This window comes from Rhinopithecus roxellana, chromosome 12, assembly GCF_007565055.1.
Source record: "Rhinopithecus roxellana isolate Shanxi Qingling chromosome 12, ASM756505v1, whole genome shotgun sequence".
NCBI classification, from domain to species: domain Eukaryota; kingdom Metazoa; phylum Chordata; class Mammalia; order Primates; family Cercopithecidae; genus Rhinopithecus; species Rhinopithecus roxellana.
In genome coordinates this window covers 59206395-59227448 of record NC_044560.1, presented here as the reverse complement: position 1 = coordinate 59227448, position 21054 = coordinate 59206395, and the positions used below count along the sequence as shown (strand labels likewise).

Here is a 21054-nt window from a genome sequence, read left to right as displayed (position 1 = left end):
TGCACGCATTAGCTAATTTTCCTAATGCTCTCCCACGCCCGACCCCACCACCCTGCAGGCCCCAGTGTGTGTTGGTCCTCTTTTTGTGTCTATGTGTTCTCATTGCTCTGCTCCCACTTGTAAGTGAGAACATGTGGTGTTTGGTTGTCTTACTTTTTTTTTTTTTTTTTTTTTTTTTTAAGACAGTGTCTCACTCTGTCACCAAGGCTGGAGTGCAGTGGCACCATCTGGGCTCACTGCAGCCTCAGCCTCCCAGGCTCAAGCCATTTTCCCACCTCAGCCTTCCAAGTAGCTGGGACTACAGCACACGTCATCACACCCAGCTAATTTTTGTATTTTTTGTAGAGATGGAGTTTTGCCATGTTGCCCAGGCTGGTCTTGAACTCCATTTTCAATAATAACGTCATGGAGCTCTTACCGGTTTCAGCTTTACTATTTGGTTAATAAATCCTCCCCATAGAAATCCATCTTTTCTCCTCACTCCCATTCTATGAATATGAAATTCTATAACCTTTTAAAAACACATTGCTTAGGTTTTCACTGTGGACTCTAGGCTATCTAGTGAAATCTTGGTTAGCAGTATGTTTAGTTGGCAGTGAAAAGATCTTAGACTTTTCCATGCTTGCCTATCTTGATTCCTTTCCCCTCACTAACCTTTAAACAATCAAGCCAAAAGGTGAGAAAAAGACTTTACTTATTTATTTATTTTTTTATTTATTTTTGAGACGGAGTCTCGCTCTTGCCCAGGCTGGAGTGCAGTGGCGCTGTCTCAGCTCACTGCAAGTTCCGCCTCCCAGGTTCACGAAGAAGTTACTATACAAAGCCAGGAAGTACAGCCAGGTGGCTACTATGGTAGATAAGTACAGTCTTATGTCCTCCTTTTCTTTTAAAATGACAGGCCTGGGGACTGGGAGAGTCCAGCTCTTGGGCTGAGAAGTAAGGAAAAATGGCGCTATGCACAGCAAGCAGCTTGTGGTAGACTCCTAGTTGTCTACGGAAACCTGTTTTCCTTTCTTCCATGATAACAGCTCTGTAGAGACCCATGACTGACCACTTGAGCACATTTCCCACCTCCTTTATAGTCGAGATAAAGCCATGTCACCTAAGTTCTCATCAATGGAGTGTGAGAAATGATGTGTCTGGGACTTAAGAAATTGAGCACACACCTGAGGCAGAGCAAGATGTCAGAACAGACAGCTCCACCATCGTCCCTCTTGTAAAGACACCAAGTTGATGACTATGTACACAGAAAAAACACCTTCATGAGAACCAAAAACCAGGTGAGCACTAACAGTACCTGGTTTGAACTTCATATTGCTGAAAGAAGTACTGACAAGATAGAAAAAACAGTCCTGAATTGTAGATGCCACCCCTCCCTCATCCCTAGAAGTGGCGGGGGAGGGAGAACACAGCAATTGTGAGGCACTGAAGTCATAGATGTTCTCTTAGAGCAGAGAGGAAAACTAGGCCAAACTCAGCTAATGTCTGTCCACAGAGGGGCATTTAAACCAGCCCTAATCAGAGGGAATCACCAATCCCAGAAATCGGAACTTGAATTCCCACAAACCTCACTACCCACTGAGGGCCAAAGTGCTCTTAATCTCTAAGTGAACTTGAAAGGCAATCTAGGCCATAAGGACTGCAACTTATAGGGAAGTCATAGGGTTGAACTAGGCCCAGAGACAGTGGTCGGGTAGGGCAGGGGAGGGGGGGATGTGACATAGTAAGACACCAGCTGGGGCAGCCAAGGGAGTGCTGGCATCACTTCTCCTCTAATCCCAGACTGCACAGCTCACAGCTCCAAACGTTGACCTCTTCTTTCTGCTTAAGGAGAGGAGAGGGAAGAGTGAGGAGGACTTTGTCTTGCATCTTAGATACCAGCTCAGCCACAGCAGGATAGGGTGCTGGTCAGAGTCATGAGGCCCCCATTCCAGGCCCTACCTCCCAGATGACCTTTCTAGACACACCGTAGGCCAGAAAGAAATCCACTGCCTTGACAGAAAGAACCCATTCCTGACAGCATTCATCACCTGCTAGCTGAAGAGTCCCTAGGCCCTGAATAACCAGCAGAATACCTAGGTTCTAGATCAATGGCCTTGGTGAGCCTCTGAGACTTGCTGGCTTCAGGCACCAACACTGCTACAGGGAATAGAGAACCAGGTGGGCTCTTGGGGTCCCCAATTACAGGACTTTACTCTTGGATGGCATTTTTGGACCTGCTCTGGGCCAAAGGAAAGCCCACTGCTCTGAAGGGTGAGTCCCAGGCCAGGCAGCATTCACACAAGCTGACTTAAGAGATATTGGGCCTTAAGGAAACCCACTGGTGATAGTCTGGCAGTACTCCTCATGACCAGGGGTAATGATGGGTATGGGGTGAGTCTTCTCTGCCTTTGGAAAGAGGAGGGGAGAGTGAGAAGGACTGTGTCTTGTGTTTGACTGCCAGCACAGCTGAAATACAACAGAATAGCAGGTAGACTTCTAAGGTTTTTGACTGTGGTCCCAGACTCGTGGATGGCACTTCTGGACCCACTCACCACCCTGAAAAGAAGGACACAGACCAGGCTGGATTTGCCACTTGCTGATTGTAAAGCCTAAGGACCTTGAGTGAACATAGGCAGTAGCCAGGGAGTGGTTACAGAAGGTGAGACTCAGCACTCTGTTGGCTTCAGGTCTGACTCAGAGTAGTTACAGTGGTGGTGGCCAGAGGGGTGCTTGTGGCACTCCACCCCCAGCATTAGGTGGCTCTGTATGTGTCAGAGAAAGTAAGGGAAGAGAACAAGAATCTCTGTCTGGTAATCAAGAGAATTCTGCCAGATCTTATCCAAGACCATCAAAGCAGGGCCTCCATGAGTCTGCAAGAACCACAGCATTACTGGGCTTGGGGTGCCCCCTAAAGCGGAAACAGCTTAGATCATAACACCCAAGACCTTTCAAATATCTGGAAAGCCTCCCCAAGAAGGACAGTCACAAATACGCCCAGGCAGTGAAGACTACAATAACTGACTCTTCAATGCCCAGACACCAAAGAACATCTACTGGCACAGACACCATCCAGGAAAACGTGACCTCACCAAATGAACTAAATAAGGCACCAAGGGCTAATCCTGGAGAAACAGAGATATGTGACCTTTCAGATAGAGAATTCAAACCAACTGTGTTGAGGAAACTTCAAGAAATTCAAGATAACACAGAGAAGGAATTCAGAATTCTACCAGATAAATTTAACAAAGAGATTGAAGAATCAAGCAGAAACTTTGGGGCTGAAAAATGCATCGCAGTCCTTTAACAGCAGAATTGGTTAAGCAAGCAGAAGAAAAAATTAGTGAGCATGCAGAGAGGCTATTTGAAAATACACAGTCAGAGGAGACAAAAGAAAAAAAGAATAAAAACAATGAAACATACCTACAGGATCTAGAAAGTAGCCTCAACAGGGCAAATGTAAGTTATTGGCCTTAGAGAGGAGGTAAAGAAAGAGATGGGGTAAAAAGTTTATTCAAAGGGATAATAACAGAGAACTCCTAAGATTCAATATCCAAATACAAGAAGTTCTAGAACACCTAGCAGATTTAACCCAAAGAAGACTACCTCAAGGCATTTAATAATCAAACTCCCAAAGGTCAAGGATAAAGAAAGGATTCTAAAAACAGCAAGAAAAAAGAAACAAATAACACCATGGAGCTCTAACACGTCTGGCAGCAGACATTTCAGTGGAAACTTTACCAGCCAGGAGAGAGTGGTATGATATATTTAAAATGTTGAAGGAGAAAAACTTTCATCCTAGAATACTGTATCTCGTGAAAATATCCTTCAAACATAAAGGATAAATAAAGACTTTCCCAGACAAACAAAAGCTGAGGAATTTCATCAATACCAAGCTTGTCCTACAAGAAATGCTAACAGGAGTACTTCAGTCAGAAAGAAAAGGACATTATTGAGCAATAAATAATCACCTGAAGGTGCAAAACTAACTGGTAATAGTAAGTACACAGAAAAACACAGAATATTATAACACTGCAGGTGTGGTATGTAAACTACTCTTATCCTAACTAGAAAGACTAAATCACAAACCATCAAAAATAATGACAGCACCTTTTCATGACATAGTACAATAAGATATAAGCAGAAACAACAAAAAGTTTAAAACGAAGTTAAGGTGAGTTTGTGTTTGCTTTCTTTTTGCTTGTTTGATTACGCAAATAGTATTAGGTTAAAATAATGATTATAAGATAGTATTTGCAAGTCTCATGGCAACCTCAAATCAAAAAACATACAATGGATACACACACACAAAAAAAGGAGGAACCTAAATGATATCACCAGAGAAAATCATCTTCATAAAGGAAGACAGGAATGCAAGAAAGAAGGAAGGGAAGACCACGAGAAAACCAGAAAACAAATGACAAAATGGCAGGAGTAAGTCCTTAATTATCAATAATAATATTGAATGTAAATGGACTAAACTCTCCAATTGAAAGACATAGACTGGCTGAACAGATGAAAAAAACAAGACCCATTGATATGTTGCCTACAGGAAACCCATTTCACTTATAATGACACACATACACTGAAAATAAAAAGATGGAAAAAGATATTCCATGTGAATGGAAACCAAAAAAGAGAAGTTGCTACACTTGTATCAGACAAAATAGATTTTAAGACAAAAGCTATAATAAGAGACAAAAAAAGTCACTATATAATGATAAAGGGGTCAATTCAGCAAGAGAACATACAATTTTAAATACATATGCATACAACATGGGAGCACCCAGATAGATAAAGGAAATATTAGAACTAAAGAGAGAGATAGGCCACAATACAATAATATTTGGAGACTTCAACACCTCACTTTCAGCATTGGACAGATCTTCCAGACAGAAAATCAACAAAGAAACTTCATACTTAATCTGCACCTATGGACCAAATGTATCTAATAGATATTTACAGAGCATTTCATCCAAGAGGTGCAGAACACATTCTTTTCCTCAGCACATGGATCATTCTCAAGGACAGACAATATTTTAGGTCACAAAATAAGTCTTAAAGCATTAAAAAAATTAAAATAATATCAAGCATCTTCTCTGACCAAAATGGAATAAAAACAGAAATTAATAATAAGAATAATTCTGGAAAAAATACAAATACATGTGATATATTACATAATTATATAAATATAATTTCTTGATTGACCAATTGGTCAATCAAGAAATTAAGAAGGAAACTGAAAAAATTTTTGAAACAAATGACAATGGAAACAAAACATACCAAAATCTATGGAATACAGCAAAAGCAGTATTAAGAAGGAAGTTTATAGCTATAAGTGCCTACATCAAAAAACAGGAAAGATTTCAAATAAATAATCTAAATATGCATCCTGAATTTAAAAAAGCAAAAGCAAATCAAACAAAAAAATTAGTAGAAGAAAAGAAATAAAGATCAGAGCAGAAATAAATGAAACTGAAATGAAAAAACAATAAAAGGTTAAGGAAACAGAAATTTGTTTTTTTGAAAAGTAAAATGAAATTGACAAAGAAAATATTTGCAGCTTTTAGCCAGACTAGGAAAAAAAAGAGAGAAGATCCAAATAAATAAAATTGGAAATGAAAATGAAGACATTACAACTAATACTGCAGAAATTCAAGGATCATTAGTGCCTAATATGAGCAGCTGTATGCCAATAAATTGGGAAATCTAGAAGAAATGAACAAATTCCAAGATGCATGCCTTCTTCTTATCAAGAAGAAATCCAAAACCTGAATAGACCAATAACAAGTAACAAGATCAAAGATAAAAAAATCTCCCAGTTAAGAAAAAGCCTGGGACCAGATGGCTTCACTGTTGAATTCTACCAAACATTTAAAGAAGAACTACTACCAATCACATTCAAACCATCCCAAAAAATAGAGGAGGAGGAAATAATTCCAAAGTCATTTTATGAAGCCAGTATTACCCTGATACCAAAACCAGAGAAAGACATATCAAAAAAGAGAAAACCAAGAGCCAATGTCTCTGATGAATATTGATGCAAAAATCCTCAAAAAAAAAAAAAAAAAAAAACCAACAAACTAGCAAATTGATTTCAACGATACAGTAGAAAGATTATTCATCATAACCAAGTAAGATTTATTTCAGGGATGCAAAGATGGTTCAACATACATAAATCAATCAATATGGTACATTATATCAATAGAATGATGGGTAAAAATCACACGATCATTTCAATTGATGCTGAAAAAGTATTCGATAAAATTCAACATCCCTTCATGATAAAAATCCTCAAAAAACTGGAGACAAAAGGAAGATTCCTCGACATAACAAAAGCCATATATGACAGACCCACAGCTAGTATCATACTGAATGGGGAGAAGCTGAAGCCTTTCCTCTAAGATTGGGAACATGACAAGGATGCCTACTGTCACCACCATTATTCAACATAGTACTAGAAGTCCTAGCTAGAGCAATCAAACATGAAAAATATATAAATGGCATCCAAATTGAATAGGAAGAAGTCAAATTACCCTTGTTTGCAAATGATGTAATCTTATATTTGAAAAAACCTAAAGACTCCAGAAGAAAACTATTAGAACTCATAAACAAATTCAATGAAGTTGCAGGATACAAAACCAACACAGAAAAATCAGTAGCATTTCTATATGCCAACGGTGAACAATGTGAAAAAGAAATAAAAAAGTAATCCCATTTACAACAGCTACACATAAAATTAAATATCTAGGAATTAACCAAACAATCTCTGTAATGAAAACTATAAAACACTAATGAAACTAAAAACCAAAAAATGAAAAAAATTCCATTTTCATGGACTGGAAGAAATGGTATTGTTAAACTATCCATACTACCCAAAGCAATCTACAGATTCAATCTATTCCCTGTCAAAATACCAATGACATTCTTCACAGAAATAGAAAAAAACAATTCTAAAATGTATATAGAACCACAAAAGACCCTGAATAGCCAAAGTTATCCTGAGCAGAAAGAACAACACTGCAAGAATCACATTACCTGACTTCAAATTATACTACAGAGCTGTAGTAACCAAAACAGCATGGTACTGTATGAAAACAGACACATAGACCAAATAGAATAGAGAACCCAGAAATAAATCCACATATTTGCAGTGAACTCATTTTCAACAAAGGTATCAAGAACATACACTGAGAAAAGACAGTCTCTTTCTACCTTAATAAATGGTCTGGGAAAACTGGATGTCCATATGCAGAAAAATAAAACTAGACCCTTATCTTTCACCATATACAAAAATAAAATCAAAATAGATCAAAGACTTAAATTCAAGACCTCAAACTATGAAACCACTACAAGAAAACACTGGGGGAAATCTCCAGGACATTGGTCTGGGCAAAAATGTCTTGAGCCATACCCCATAAGCACAGGCAACCAAAGAAAAGATGGACAAATGGGATCACACCAAATTTAAAAGCTTTTGCACAGCAAAGGATACAATCAACAAAGTAAAAAGACAATCCACAGAATGGTGGGCTGCAAAAAAAATTTACAAACTACCCTTCTGACAAAGGATTAATAACCAGAATATACAAGGAGCTGAAACAACTCTATAGAAAAAAAATCTAATTAAAAGATAGGCAAAAGATTTGAACAGACATTCTCAAAAGATAATATACAAATGGCAAATGGGCATGTGAAAAAGTGTTCAACATTACTGATTATGAAAGAAATGCAAATCAAAACTACAATAAGATATCATGTCACCCCACTTAAATGTCTCATATACAAAAGACAGGCAACAACAAATACTGACGAGGATGTGGAGAAAAGGGAGTCCTTGTGCACTGTTAATGGGAATGTAAATTAGTTCAACCACTAGGAAGAACAGTTTGGAGGTTCCTCAAAAAACTAAAAATGGAGCTCCCATATGATCCTGCAATCCCACTGCTGGGTATATAGCCAAAAGAAAGGAAATCAGTATATCGAAGAGATATCTGCACTCCTATGTTTGTTGCAGCACTGTTTACAATAGCTAAGATTTGCAAGCAAACTAAGTGTTCATCCACAGATGAATGGATAAAGAAAATGTGGTACCTAAAGCCGGGCATGGTGGCTTATGCCTGTAATCCCAGCACTTTGGGAGGCTGAGGCTGGCGGATCACCTGAGGTCTGCAGTTCGAGACCAGCCTGACCAACATGGAAAACCCCATCTCTACTAAAAATACAAAATTAGCTGGGCATGGTGGCGCATGCCTATAAACTCAGCTACTCAGGAGGCTGAGGCAGGAGAATCGCTTGAATCCAGGAGGCGGAGGCTGCGGTGAGCCGAGACTGTGCCATTGCACTCCAGCCTGGGGAACAAGAACAAAACTCCATCTCAAAAAAAAAGAAAAGAAAAAAAAAAAAAAAGAAAATGTGGTACATATATACAACGGATTACCATTTGGCCATAAAAATGAATGAGATCCTGTCATATGCAACAATATGGATGGACATGATTATGTTAAATAAAATAAGACAGGCATAGAAAGACAAACATCACATGTTCTCACTTATTTGTGGGAACTAAAAATCAGAACAATTGAAGTCATGGAGATAGAGAGTAGAAGGATGGTTATCAGAGGCTGGGAAGGGTAGGTAATAAGGGGTTGCAGGTGTGTCGGGGGATGGAGGCAGAGATGGTTAATGGGTATAAAAATGTTAGAAAGAATGAATAAGACCTACTATTTGACGGCATAACAGGGAGACTATAGTCAATAATAATTGTACATTTTAAAACAACTTAAATAGAGTAATTGGATTGTTTGCAACTCAATGGATAAATGCTTGAGGGGATGGATATCCCATTCTTCATGATGTGCTTATTTCACATTGCATGCCTGCATCCAAATATCTCATGTGCCCCTTAAGCATATATACCTACTATGTACCCACAAAAGTTAAAATAAAAACGTTTAAAAAAGAATTTGAGCATATATCCTTTGCACTCTCCTCCCCTTCCAATCAGCTGGAACCTGGCCATGGCAGTGACCTAGCTTTCACCATGCAGATGTCTACAATGCCCCAGGGCAGTGGTTCTGAAATTGTGCTCTTAGACCTCTGGGGATCATCAAGACCCCTTCAGAAGGACATAGGTCCAGACTATTTTCCTGCTAATACTATGACATTATGTGCCTTTTTTACTCTCACTTTCTCACAAAGCTACAGTGGAGTTTTGCAGTGGCTACAGGAAGTGTGATGTCACAGCAGTTTGAATACAAAAGCAGATATGAGAATATAACTCTCTTCTATTAGCTAGCAGTTAAAGAGATTTGCAAATACATAAAGCAATGTCTCTTGAATCACTTTTTAAGTTTTGGAAAATATGATTACTTTTCTAAAAATATGTCGTTCAGGTTAACTTGTATGGATTTATTATTTTGAAGGACTTAAATACTTATTTTAAAATTTGTTTTAATTTCTCATATGGTGAATATCAACAGATATAGCACATATAAATGAAAGATTTTTGAGGTCCTTAATAATTTTTAAAAAGTGTAAAGAGGTCCTGTGACCAAAAATTTTGGAGCTGTTGCTCTAGAGTTGGAAGGACAATGAGCTGGAAAAAACCCTGCATCTCTGCATGAATGTGAAAACTGAAACTGCCCTCCCCTCATTCACAGTGAGGCCATCCATTATATAAAAGAGAAATAAGTTTCTGTATTATGCTACTGTTCATTGTATCTTTTTATTGTAGCACCTGGAATTTACTCTAAATAATACAGACAATAGTCACATAAGTAGGGGGGATGCTACCATATCAAAAGAACTAAAATATGTGACATTGATTTGCTTGGGTAGTAAGGGCACAGACATTTTAGAGTGGAAAGTTGATAACCCCTGTTATGTCATGGCATAACATCATTATTACTGTGATCACTTGGGAAGCAGATCATGTTCCAATGGAGCCCATAGCTAAATACATGGCTAGAAAGAGCTAGAGTGGCTGTGTACGTTGACTGCTCTTTGCTGCGCTTAGCAATATATTACAAGAAATAGATTAACTCAAGAAAGAATTGACTACTTTGTGAGCACATGTAAGAGAAAGGAAAGTATCCAGTAATTTAAGACCACGCAAGGTTAAACAAGCCAACTGCTTGTATGCTTGTACACCTCCAAACAGCAGGAGATTAGGCTGTTGCAAAAAGAATTCCCATTAACCCACCACTACCACCAAAAAAAGGGCACCTAGCCCTGAAGCAAAACCTAGACTAAGGATGTTGCCTTTCTACCCAAGCCCACTGTTTTAGATGGCCTCAAGGTAATTGTCATTAAAATGAGAAAACAAAGAAATCACCACTGTGCAATATATCTATGTAATGAAACTGCACTTGTACCCTCAATCTATAAACAGAAAAAAGAAAAACAGGAAGATAAAAAAGAAAGCAGCTTAATAACTATCTCTGGAAAAGACCTTATGATATAGTTACTAGCACGGACTGGAAGCTTTTTGTTTTTTCCTCTTTTTTGAGAGGAAATCTACCAAATTTGGAAAGAAATAGTTTTTACCAAAGTAAACATAATTCTAGGCCAAAAAAAAAGGCATTTCTTTTTTAACTTAAAACAGGTTTCAGCCAGTTGCTGTGGCTCACACCTGTAATCCCAGCACTTAGGAGGCTGAGAGAGGATGATCACTTGAGGCCAGGAGTTTGAAACCAACCTGGGTAACACAGGGAGCTCCTGTCTCTACGAAAACGTTTTTAAAAAACTAGCTGAGTGTGGTCCAGGAGTTCGAGGATGCAGTGAGCTACAGTGCCCCTGCACTCCACCCTGGCTGACAGAGAAGGATCTTGTCACTTAGGGGAAAAAAAAAAAAAAAAGGAGAGAAGAGCATATTAGTCTCCAATATACTACTTCAATGTGTCATGCAGATAATGGACAAGGAAGAACTTCTCAGAGGCACTCCCAGGGCAAGGAACCTTTGCAATCCCTGCCTAACAGGATTCACTATGGTTCAGGGACTACTGTATATATTCTCAAACTTTCCTTTTTTAAATAGGAGCCTTTATTTCACTTGTCCTTGGCTTGCTCCTCTACTCTTTATTAGTGATAGACAAAGAAGATAACTTGAAGTTCAGTTTCCAGGTGGCTGAGTATGAGAAGTCAAAGCTAGACCTGATGAAGAAAACTATATAGAGAATAGAGCTTCTCCACTTTTGAACTAACTGATGGGACTCTGGTTGTTTTACTTGGGGAGTGAGTGAGTACATTGTAGGTGTGGGAAGAAGGGAGCAGGCGGGCATTTGCATGGCCAGAGAGGCAAACTGTGGGAGAAGCTGCTAGTTAGTTCTCTCAGATGTCTATAGTAATAGCATTGCTGCCAGGCACCTGGTTGCCCAGCAGGACTCTACTTCCTGGCCTTCCTCCCAATTCCAACAGGACTAAATTCTCAGCAATGCCATGTGAGCAAAAGCAATGGATGTCACTTCCAGATCTGAGACTTCGCATTCTCTTCCCCTTCCATGCTAGCTGGAACCCATATATGATGACAACCCTGTTTCAACCATCCGGCTAGTGACAGTGTCCTAGGTGATAGCAGAAAAACCTGGGAGGAACCATGGTCCCTCAGTGACCTCAAGGAAAAAAGCTGCCCAGTCAAGCGGGACTGTTCACATGGAGACTATTCCAGAAGATGAAAAATACACTTCTTCATCCTAAAAGCCATTTAAGTGTTAGGCCCTTTTGTTACAGTGGTCTGACCATCACCCATATATGGCTGACATCAGAAATTCACCTTTTCTCACACCCCAGATCTGTGGGGAAATCTTGGGGAAAACGCTGGTATGTGTGCATGTGCCTATATTTACACGAACAAACAAACAAACAAAAACTAAGTTAAAGCAAAACCTTGAGAAGATGCAGTATAATAAAAATATATATTTAGTTGTATCCTTTATAATAAACCACTAAATGTGTTTTTCTGAGTTCTGAGGCACTGCAGTGAATTATACAACCTGTGGAGAGTGTTATGGAAATCCTGAATTTATAGACTGTCAATCAGAAGTACAGGTGGTTGCTGGGACTTGCAACTGATGTCTGAAGCAGGAACAGATGGAACTGAGCTCTTAACCTGTGGGGTCTGAACTAACTCTGGATAGTGTCCAAGTTGAACTGAATTCTTAGGCACCCAGTTGGTGTTGGAGAATTGGAGAATTGGTGTGGAAGACCCCACACATTTGGTGTCAGAAACGGTAGCAGAAAAAAAGACACCCCAGAAGCTTAAGCCTACATAGGGTGTAGAATAATCAGGGCTGACCCTGAGACTGCTTTACAAAAACATTTCAGCTTTGCCTCCGCACCCGCTTAACTCCTTCAGGATAAGCAAAGGTGACATCGACCTCAGACACCTCTGTACTGCCCACAGTGGCAAAGAACCTCCAGGCTGCTAGAATGCCATCCTAAGAAGATATTAAATTGGACCTTTTCAGTCTCAGAAATGTGGTTGAAAACAATAAATGTAAGTTGCCGCACATTCTACATAGAGATAACAGACCATCCTATAGAATTTGCTAACAGACCCCAAATCAGTACTGTTACCTATCACTAGGCTATATAAAAGAAGATGTAGATTGATCAGGTATCCAGAGAGAGTTACCAGAGGGTTATGCTTTTCCTACCTCTTCCCTATGTAAGAGGGAATCCTTTCTTCCCTCCCTCTCCCATCTACTGCAAGTCACATGAGTAGGAATTTCAAGATTCTGATATACCACCTTAGGTTTCTGAGTCTGAAACTGGTCCAAGCTGGGGACAGCAGAGATATGTTAAAGTGAGTAAGAAATTAAAGTTTTGATTTAGATTGGACTGGACTTTTTAAGAGCTGAAAATGAGATCTTTTGTTAATGTTTTTTAAGTGACCAGAAAAGTCAGGGACTCTTCCTGAGTTATTGTTCAACAAAAAAGAAAGATACTCAACATAGCATGTTTAAAAAGCAGTAGACAAAAAAAAAATCAAGTAGCTTCATCTGCTTGTCCCTACCAAGTTTAGCACATTCAATATGTGGGTAGGAGAACCAGGTTTGGGTGGCAATGCCTGCCTCTCTGCCTATCACACTTCTGCCAATAACCAAGAATCACATGGAATGACTGCCATAGCACCCGCTTTCAACAGAATATAATGTGGTAGCAACAGCAATAACAAAACTTCATCAGATATTTTCCAGTTTTTCTCTCTTCAAAGCCAGAACAACTAGAACCAAGCCCTTAAGCTGACTGAGCACCAGAGGTTCTGGACTTACGGTGGGAGAGGAAACCTAAGAAGGGGAGGCAAACATTCTAGCACAATAGGTGATCCAAAACAATTAACGGGAACATTCAAAAAAATGTTTTGTAAAGCTACCCTGGCCGTGAACTGCCCAACTCCAGGCTTCTTTCATGTGATACATAAACTGACATCGTATTTTACCTAATACTGTATAATACAGTATCTGTAATATGTTAAACGCTCCTTGAAATAAATAAGAAAAATATTTAAAAGTCTGTAGAAAAATGGGCAAAGGAGAACAGGCAATTCACATAAGGAAGAAATACAAATGGCCAATGAGTGTATGAAAATATACTTAACCTTAATAGTAACCCAAGAAATGCAAATTTAAAACACAAAATGCCATTTACTTATCAGGTTGGCAAAAATTTTACATATGAATCACATCTGGTTGGGAAGGGTCTCTAGAAAAAGATACTGTCATTCAACATTGATGTAACTTGCAAAAGTCATTATGAAAATTTAGAATGCATTTGAATATGAGCATGTGCATGTGTGTCCATACATGTATGCATGTAAGTATAGAAAAAGGTCTGGAAGAATATATAACAAACCTAACAGTACTCCTATTTCTCAGGAAAGGAGGAGCAGTGGGATGGGAGGGTGTTGATGGACTTTCACGTTTTACAGATAGACTTAAAATTTGTATGAGCATATACTACTTCTGTAATTAAAAGAAATTTTTTTTGAAGCAGGGTCTTGCTGTGTCACCCAGGCTGGAGTGCAGTGGTACCATCTTGGCTCACTGTAGTCTTGATGTCCTGGGCTCAGGTGATTCTCCTGCCTCTCAGTCTCCTTTAGCCTCCTGAGTAGCTGGGGCTACAGGTGTGCGCCACTATACCTGGTTAATTTCCAGGTTTTTTTTTTTTTTTTTTTTGAGATGGGGTTTTGTCATATTGCCCAGGCTGGTCTGGAACTCCTGGGCTCAAGCCATCCACCCACCTCAGCCTTCCAAATTGTTGGGATTACAGGCATGAGCCACTCAGTCCAGCCTTAATTTTTTTAAATGAAAAACCAATTAACATGAGATTTTAAAGCTTAAATAGATATATAAAACACTTTAATTGATTTATTTTCCTTTAAAACAGATGTGTTGGGGGTTGAGCAGGCATAGCCTACTCAAATTCTGGCAACTGAACCCTATCTTAATCTACGTAGGTGGTTCAGTATTTCACAACTCGAAGAAAGTTTCCTTAGTTGGCATGAATATAAGTACAGGGTAATGTTTTGCATCCCTGGACAGTACTGAATAAGGTTTATTCTTAGTAATTCAAGATAAAAAACAATTGTATGAAAAGTATTTTGAAATACATTTTAGAGAGATTTGCATTTTTCAATAAAAAGAATTCTATTATTAACTATCTTTCCTTTTGGCAGAGACTGTCTTCAATTTTTAAGTGTTTGCCAAAGAAATGACCTTCTGCCAACCCATACTGATGTATTTGCCTATTTTCAGACCAGAATTCATTCAAAAGCACCACAAGTCTTCCAAGAAGTCTTTTTGTTTTTATTCCCAAAATTTTAAGCAAAAAATAGTCCATTTAAAATATAAGGAGACATTCTTACTTGGTCCTCAAAAGATAGAGCCTGGGCAACATCTCGTGGAAATCCATCAATAACAATGCCCTCTTCATCAGGTATTTGCATCAATTTTTGTTTTATCTCTGTAATTGTTGTTTCCTTTTATAAACAGAACGGATGAAAAAAAAAAAACCCACGGTTAAACTTAGTATACTCAAGTGGTAGGAAAACATTTTGCAGAATAAAAGAAAATTATACAGCAGTACCTGCGGGGCCAGTTCTCCAGTTGTAATTATCTTGGCAATAAGACTCCATTTCCTATTGCTGCTGGTACTGTGGATCTTCTTTCTTAATAATTCTCCCACAGAAATGTATTTGAATCCATATCGTTCTGCAATTTTCAAACTCTGAGTACCCTTTCCGCTTCCTGGACCACCTAATATTTAAAACAGGCAAAACTGTGATCTTCTGATACAATAAGGACCTCCCTTTTATACAACTACTACTTCATCTGGGATGCAGATTCTGTGTCACCAAGGCAGGGTGGTTAACGCTTCCATTTGTGGCTTTCTCAGTGCTGCCTTTGAATGTAAAGCAAGTAGAGACTTCATCAAGGAAAGAATTGTCTTGACCAACTGTATTAAATGTGAGATACAGGTTTTTCCTCTACCTATTTGAGCAAATAGCTAATTAAAAAATTTTTTGAACAATGTAGTTGAAAGAAATCTTGACATTTTTCTATGTAAAATCTAACATTTTTCCTTCTGTAATCAAAGAAAAATCTGTGGGATATAAAAAACAACGATCAAAATAACAATAATGGATTCCATGCCAACAGAGAGTTAATGTGTAATTCGGTGAAATGTAACCATTATTTTTAGACACAGGCCCACCAGTATTTACACAGCTTATTTAAATCTTTTTTGAAATGTTTGCTCGTGCATGTCCTTGCCTTATATTGTTTGAATGCAAGAGTTTTATGCAATGTAAAAACAGACATACAGACCAATGGAACAGAATAGAGAACCCAGAAACAAACACACACACCTACAGTGAACTCATTTTCCACAAAGATGCCAAGAACACACACCGTGTAAAAAGCAGTCTCTTCAATAAATGATGCTGGAAAAATTAGACATCCATATACAGAGGAAAGAAACCAGATCCCTATCTCTTGTCATATGCAAAATAAAATCAAAATGGATTAAATACTTCTACTAGATTATTTTTCAAATCAAAAGTAAGTTTTGGTTTTAAATAGCTGCTTTTAACCTACTAATATATGGGCAAATCATGAATTGACTTGAAATAAAAAAATTATCTGACCAATTCCATTGACAAATTCAAACTGCTTTATTTCTTGAAGAATCAGGTATCTTTCAGAAGCTATATTTCCACACTTAATCACAACCACCAAACTAAGAGATCATACACTCCGTTAATTTAAAAAATTCAGACACACTGAGAATGTTATGGTACTTTCAGGAAAAAAATTTTTTGTCAACTAATGGAAGCAACAGTAGACAACAAAAAATGCAGTTGGCACAATTGACAGAGATATTCTCTGTCATTAATTTGTTGGATGAGCTTAATTACTGAAAGTTTCTATCAAATCAATTTTACTTTGAAAACTGAAAGTTCCTATCAAATTAATTTTCTGAAGCCAGAATGGGCTTAATTTTGTTCTGTTCACTTATCTCTAATACTTATAAATATTAGGGTCCATCTCACTGATATTTTATGATTATGTTAACATAAGAGAGATTCGTATCTGTTCCAAGAGAGTCAGCCTTAAAAAAATTCTGCAGTGCTAGAAGAGAAACCATGTGGGCATCTATACCCCACTCTCACATTTTTAGGTTGGAACTAATACAAATTTGTAAGGTTCAGGTACAATTATTTTATAATTCCAAAAAAGTCACAAAATTGCCCCAATTCTCTCAGACAACATAAGATCCACCCTCTCCTTTCTTCCCTTGTTTCAATCCTCTTAAAATTAATTACACTTATTGGTTCATCATTCTTATAATGCATAAAATGTTACAATACGGCATGTAAGCCTATAATGAGAATCACAACCTCGGAAAACAAGTTGATTTCACTGAATAGAAAGAAATGTGAAGTGGGAGAGATTTGAGCATTTACATGTTCTCCAAAGATCTTAGTTTATTGAAATATTTTAATCATTTTCATATAAAATTCATAGTACACACAAAAAATATTTGTGCTCTTTTATACAAGATCAATTTGCTATCAAACCATTTTCATGAACAATCAAGCTTCCATTTGTTCATCCTGTTAATAATGACCAACACTTTATTACTAGCAGCAAGAACAGCAAAATAGAAAGAATGTGTTCTGTCCACATACAAATCATAAAATGATGACATAATTCCCGATTATTTTTCACCTGTAGTTCTATCATTTATTAAAGTGTTTCCTTGTCTTCTAGGTAAGGACTTGAAAATTTTAAGCACAAAAAGAATGCATTCCACTTGCAAGAATAGAGATTTATGGCATAACAGTGGCTACCATAAAACCATAAAAATATTTTAACTCTTCAAAAAAATATTTTAACTCTTCAAAAACTGACTTTAAACTCTCTTCCTGCAATTTTGTCTTTAACAATTCAGGGCTAGATATATTTGCAATTTCATTTTCATTTCACTTTAAAATATACAAATGTCATTCCTTCTAGTCTAGTGAGCTTAAATTCTTGTTATAGCTTGGTGTGTTTATTTGCATGCTTTTTTCCTAGTTGTCAATATTGCTATGTCCTCTGGAGCACTACTTCCTTGCATGGGGTCTCTATAAATTTGGTACTCTGTTAATGCAATCGGCTAGAACAGCTTTGAACATTTCATGCCAGAGTTTTGCTTTTGGTCATCTCTGTGAAAGGTGATTCTAACTGGAATATGAAACAATGACTACATGTTGCATGTTCACAGGTCTCTTCATGATTTTTATAGATTTTGAGAAAGAATTTGCAAAAATAGCCACAACTTTTTTTTTCTTTTTTTGAGATGTGGTCTCTCTGTCACCCAGACTGGAGTGCAGTGGAGTTCACGGCAACCTTGAACTCCTGGGCTCAAGCTATCTTCCCACTTCAGCCTCCCCAGTAGTTGGGACTACAGGTGTGTGCCACCACGCCCAGCTAATTTTTAAAATTTTTTGTAGAGACAGGGTCTTGCTATGTTGACCAGGCTGGTCTGAAACTCCTGGGCTCAAGTGATCCTCCCTCCTTGACCAAAAAGGAATTTTTCAAAAATATTTAAAACATTTTCATTTTCTATTCCTTGTGAAATGTCATGGGGCTGATATTTCCACATTCAACACAAGATTCATAGTGGCAACTTTTAAAATGAACTATTATCATTGTTATTTTGGCTAATAGTCAGATGTTATGTGCTATGTAAAACACTATTCTATTAGATTTGTTTGTCTTTTAACAGTGAAACTTTGGATTTATTATAGGTGCCAATTTGCCATAAAGAAGATTCATTTATATGAATCTTTACCAATATATTATTATTTATTTTTCCCTCTAAAGTTAATAGTGAGTAAAAATTTAATTTGTTGGTTCAAAGGGGTAAAAACCACATCATGTTTAAAAGACTTTCTTTTTTTCTTCTAGAAACAGAGTCTCACTATGTTGCCCAGGCTGGACTCCTGGGCTGAAGGGATCCTCCTGGCTCAGCCTCCCTACTAGCTGGGACTACCACCACATCCAGCTCTTAGAAAACTTCAACTGGCTCAGTTATCTGTGATCAAGATTAAATACATAAAACCACAGGATAATAAATCTTGAAGGTATTACTTTCAATTCATTAGAGAGAATTTCTATGACATTTTAATAGGAATCTATGAAAATGCAATAGGCATTAGATTATATAATTAAAACAATTTCTATTTTATTGCAACTTATACTAAGAATATTTCCATTTATTGTCCCTTGAGCTTTTGTTTCTATTGATTGTCATCATCCAACTAAGTATTTGCACATATAATACACGATTTACTTTTTTGAAATGTAAATATATAAACAAAGGTAGCAACAGTATGAGAATTGTTACTTTCTGTCCTCATACCTATAACAAGAATGATTTTTGGTCGAGGTCTGGTAGGATCAAAAACCTCATACTCCTCAATCAACTCTGCAGTCTCAGAGAGATCCGTGTCACTTTCTATGGAGAATTGATGGATTGGAGGGAGCCGGTCATACCGCCGATATGGAAAGTTTGAATTTTCAGGCATTACTGCAAAAGAGTAAGATAACTTTGAAAAGGAAAAAACACCATAATAAAACACTCTTCACACTTAAACAGTTAGTAAAAGCAATTTTAAAATTAAATGGGTTTGTTCTGTTCTCAACTGGAAGAAGTCTCCCTTAGTGGTCAGCAGGTTTTATCATAAAGCGGCAGATAGTTAATATTTTGGGCTTTGTGAGCCGTGCAGTTTCTATTCAACTTAGCCATGGTAGTATGAAAGCAGTCATAAACAATATAATAAACAAATCAGTGTGCCTGTGTTCCAATAAAACTTCATTTATAAAAACAGGCAGTGAGATGAACTTGGCTCATGAAACTTTACCACCCTCTGCCCTAAGAGGAGCCTTCTCAGATACTGCCTAGTTTTGTTTGGTAGGTTGCATACATCATGGCCTCTGCAAATGGTGCTCTCTGGAGTTGTGTAGTACATAACCTTCACAAGCATATGCAGCTGCCTGTCCATAAAGCTAATGCTTATATATTGTGTATTTCATTCATTCAACAAATATAGATAAGCTGCTTACTATGACCCAGAAATGCTATTGTGATCTAATGGAATGGCTTGGTGGCATAATGAATAAAAAATTAAGGTACTATCACAGTCGGTAGGAGGGTGCAAATAATTCCTACAATTGGAATATCTTGTAACATCATCTAGTTTTACTTTATCAATTTACTTATTATTTTTAATCTACTTGATTTAAAGATGTAAAAGTTTACGTTTGTATCTATAATGGCAACAAATACTTGTTATTTATTGCTGTTTATAACATGCCAGATATGTTAGTGTGTTAAGAGTAATTTGGTATAAGAATAAGATGTAGTCCTGTCCCTTTAGTGCTTATAAACTAGAGCTTATATGTTTATATCTTATAGCTGTATGAACACCAGTCATGATAAGTGGTAAAATGAGTATCTCTCTGATAAACACCGCAGTAATTTAATGAATTACATTTGGGCTGCAGTGGTAAGAAAGGACTTGCAAAGAAGGCAGGACCTGAACTTTGAAAGACAAGCACAGGTGATGAAATGCAGGAAATATAACCCAGTTGGTGGGAACAGTACGAAGACTCCGAGTCAGAAATTCAAATGACATACTCAAAAGGACCAGAGGACAGGGCTGGCAAGTCCAAACTAGGGAGATGGTCTCAACCAGTTGTTGATATATAGTTTATGGCTTCCTCTTCTTTACCTCAGGTGTCAGTATTCCAGGAGGCACAGAGAAGCACTAACTACCCGAAAGGCACTCGCACAAAGCAAACAGGAGGTCACCTAGACTTCCATGAGGAATTCTGCTGACTACTGTATCTTAGCATGGCATAAGGCTCACATCTCCTCCCAGGGATGTTGATCCGTTAGAACTTTCCATTCTCTGTTGATACAATAAATAAGGCCATTGACCACGGACCCACTAGATTCATTTTAACTTCATGAAAAGCACTGGGTAGTCTGCAGACGACAGTAGATCTCTTTTAGAAAGAGCTGGGAAGGGCTACATCAGGAAAAGCACCAACAACAGTATCCTGCTCTGCCTTGAAATTTAATCAGTTCATCCAACATTAGACAAAATTCGAAACATTATCCTTGATTACTTTCTTCCCTCTCTCTGCACATCTACTCCCAATACTTTATTTGCAAAACATATACCAAATGCATACGCTTCTCTCCATCTCTACTATCACAACTCTTCCAAAGCCATCATCATATTTTACCTGGAATATCATAATAGATTATTTACTGATCTACCTGCTTCCATGCTTGCCACCACAATCAACTGCCTGAAATGTTCTTCCCCTGTTGCTCCCATGGCTGACTGCTTCTTGTCATTGACACTTTACCTTAAAGGTCACCTACTGCAAGAGGACTTTACTGACTTTCTAATCTAGTGCAGCCTCCTAGTGAGTCTCAGGGACATCACTCTAATGCTCTGCACAGTATCTACTCCACCATCTGAGAGTTTTTTCATTTATCCATTCAATCATTGTT

At 37.8% G+C, this 21054-nt stretch overlaps 1 protein-coding gene across 2 annotated transcripts in view; it reads right to left on the bottom strand.

The window, feature by feature from the left end:
* The window catches only part of AK5 (adenylate kinase 5), a 310915-nt gene that overhangs the window by 279863 nt on the left and 9998 nt on the right, over positions 1 to 21054 (bottom strand). For both annotated transcript variants that reach the window (XM_030913359.1, XM_030913360.1), the window contains exons 3-5: positions 18889 to 19056; positions 15067 to 15236; positions 14846 to 14959 (exon numbers count right to left, since the gene is read on the bottom strand). In XM_030913359.1, coding sequence (XP_030769219.1) covers positions 14846 to 14959; positions 15067 to 15236; positions 18889 to 19056 — 452 coding nt within the window. The remainder of the gene's footprint in view (positions 1 to 14845; positions 14960 to 15066; positions 15237 to 18888; positions 19057 to 21054) is intronic.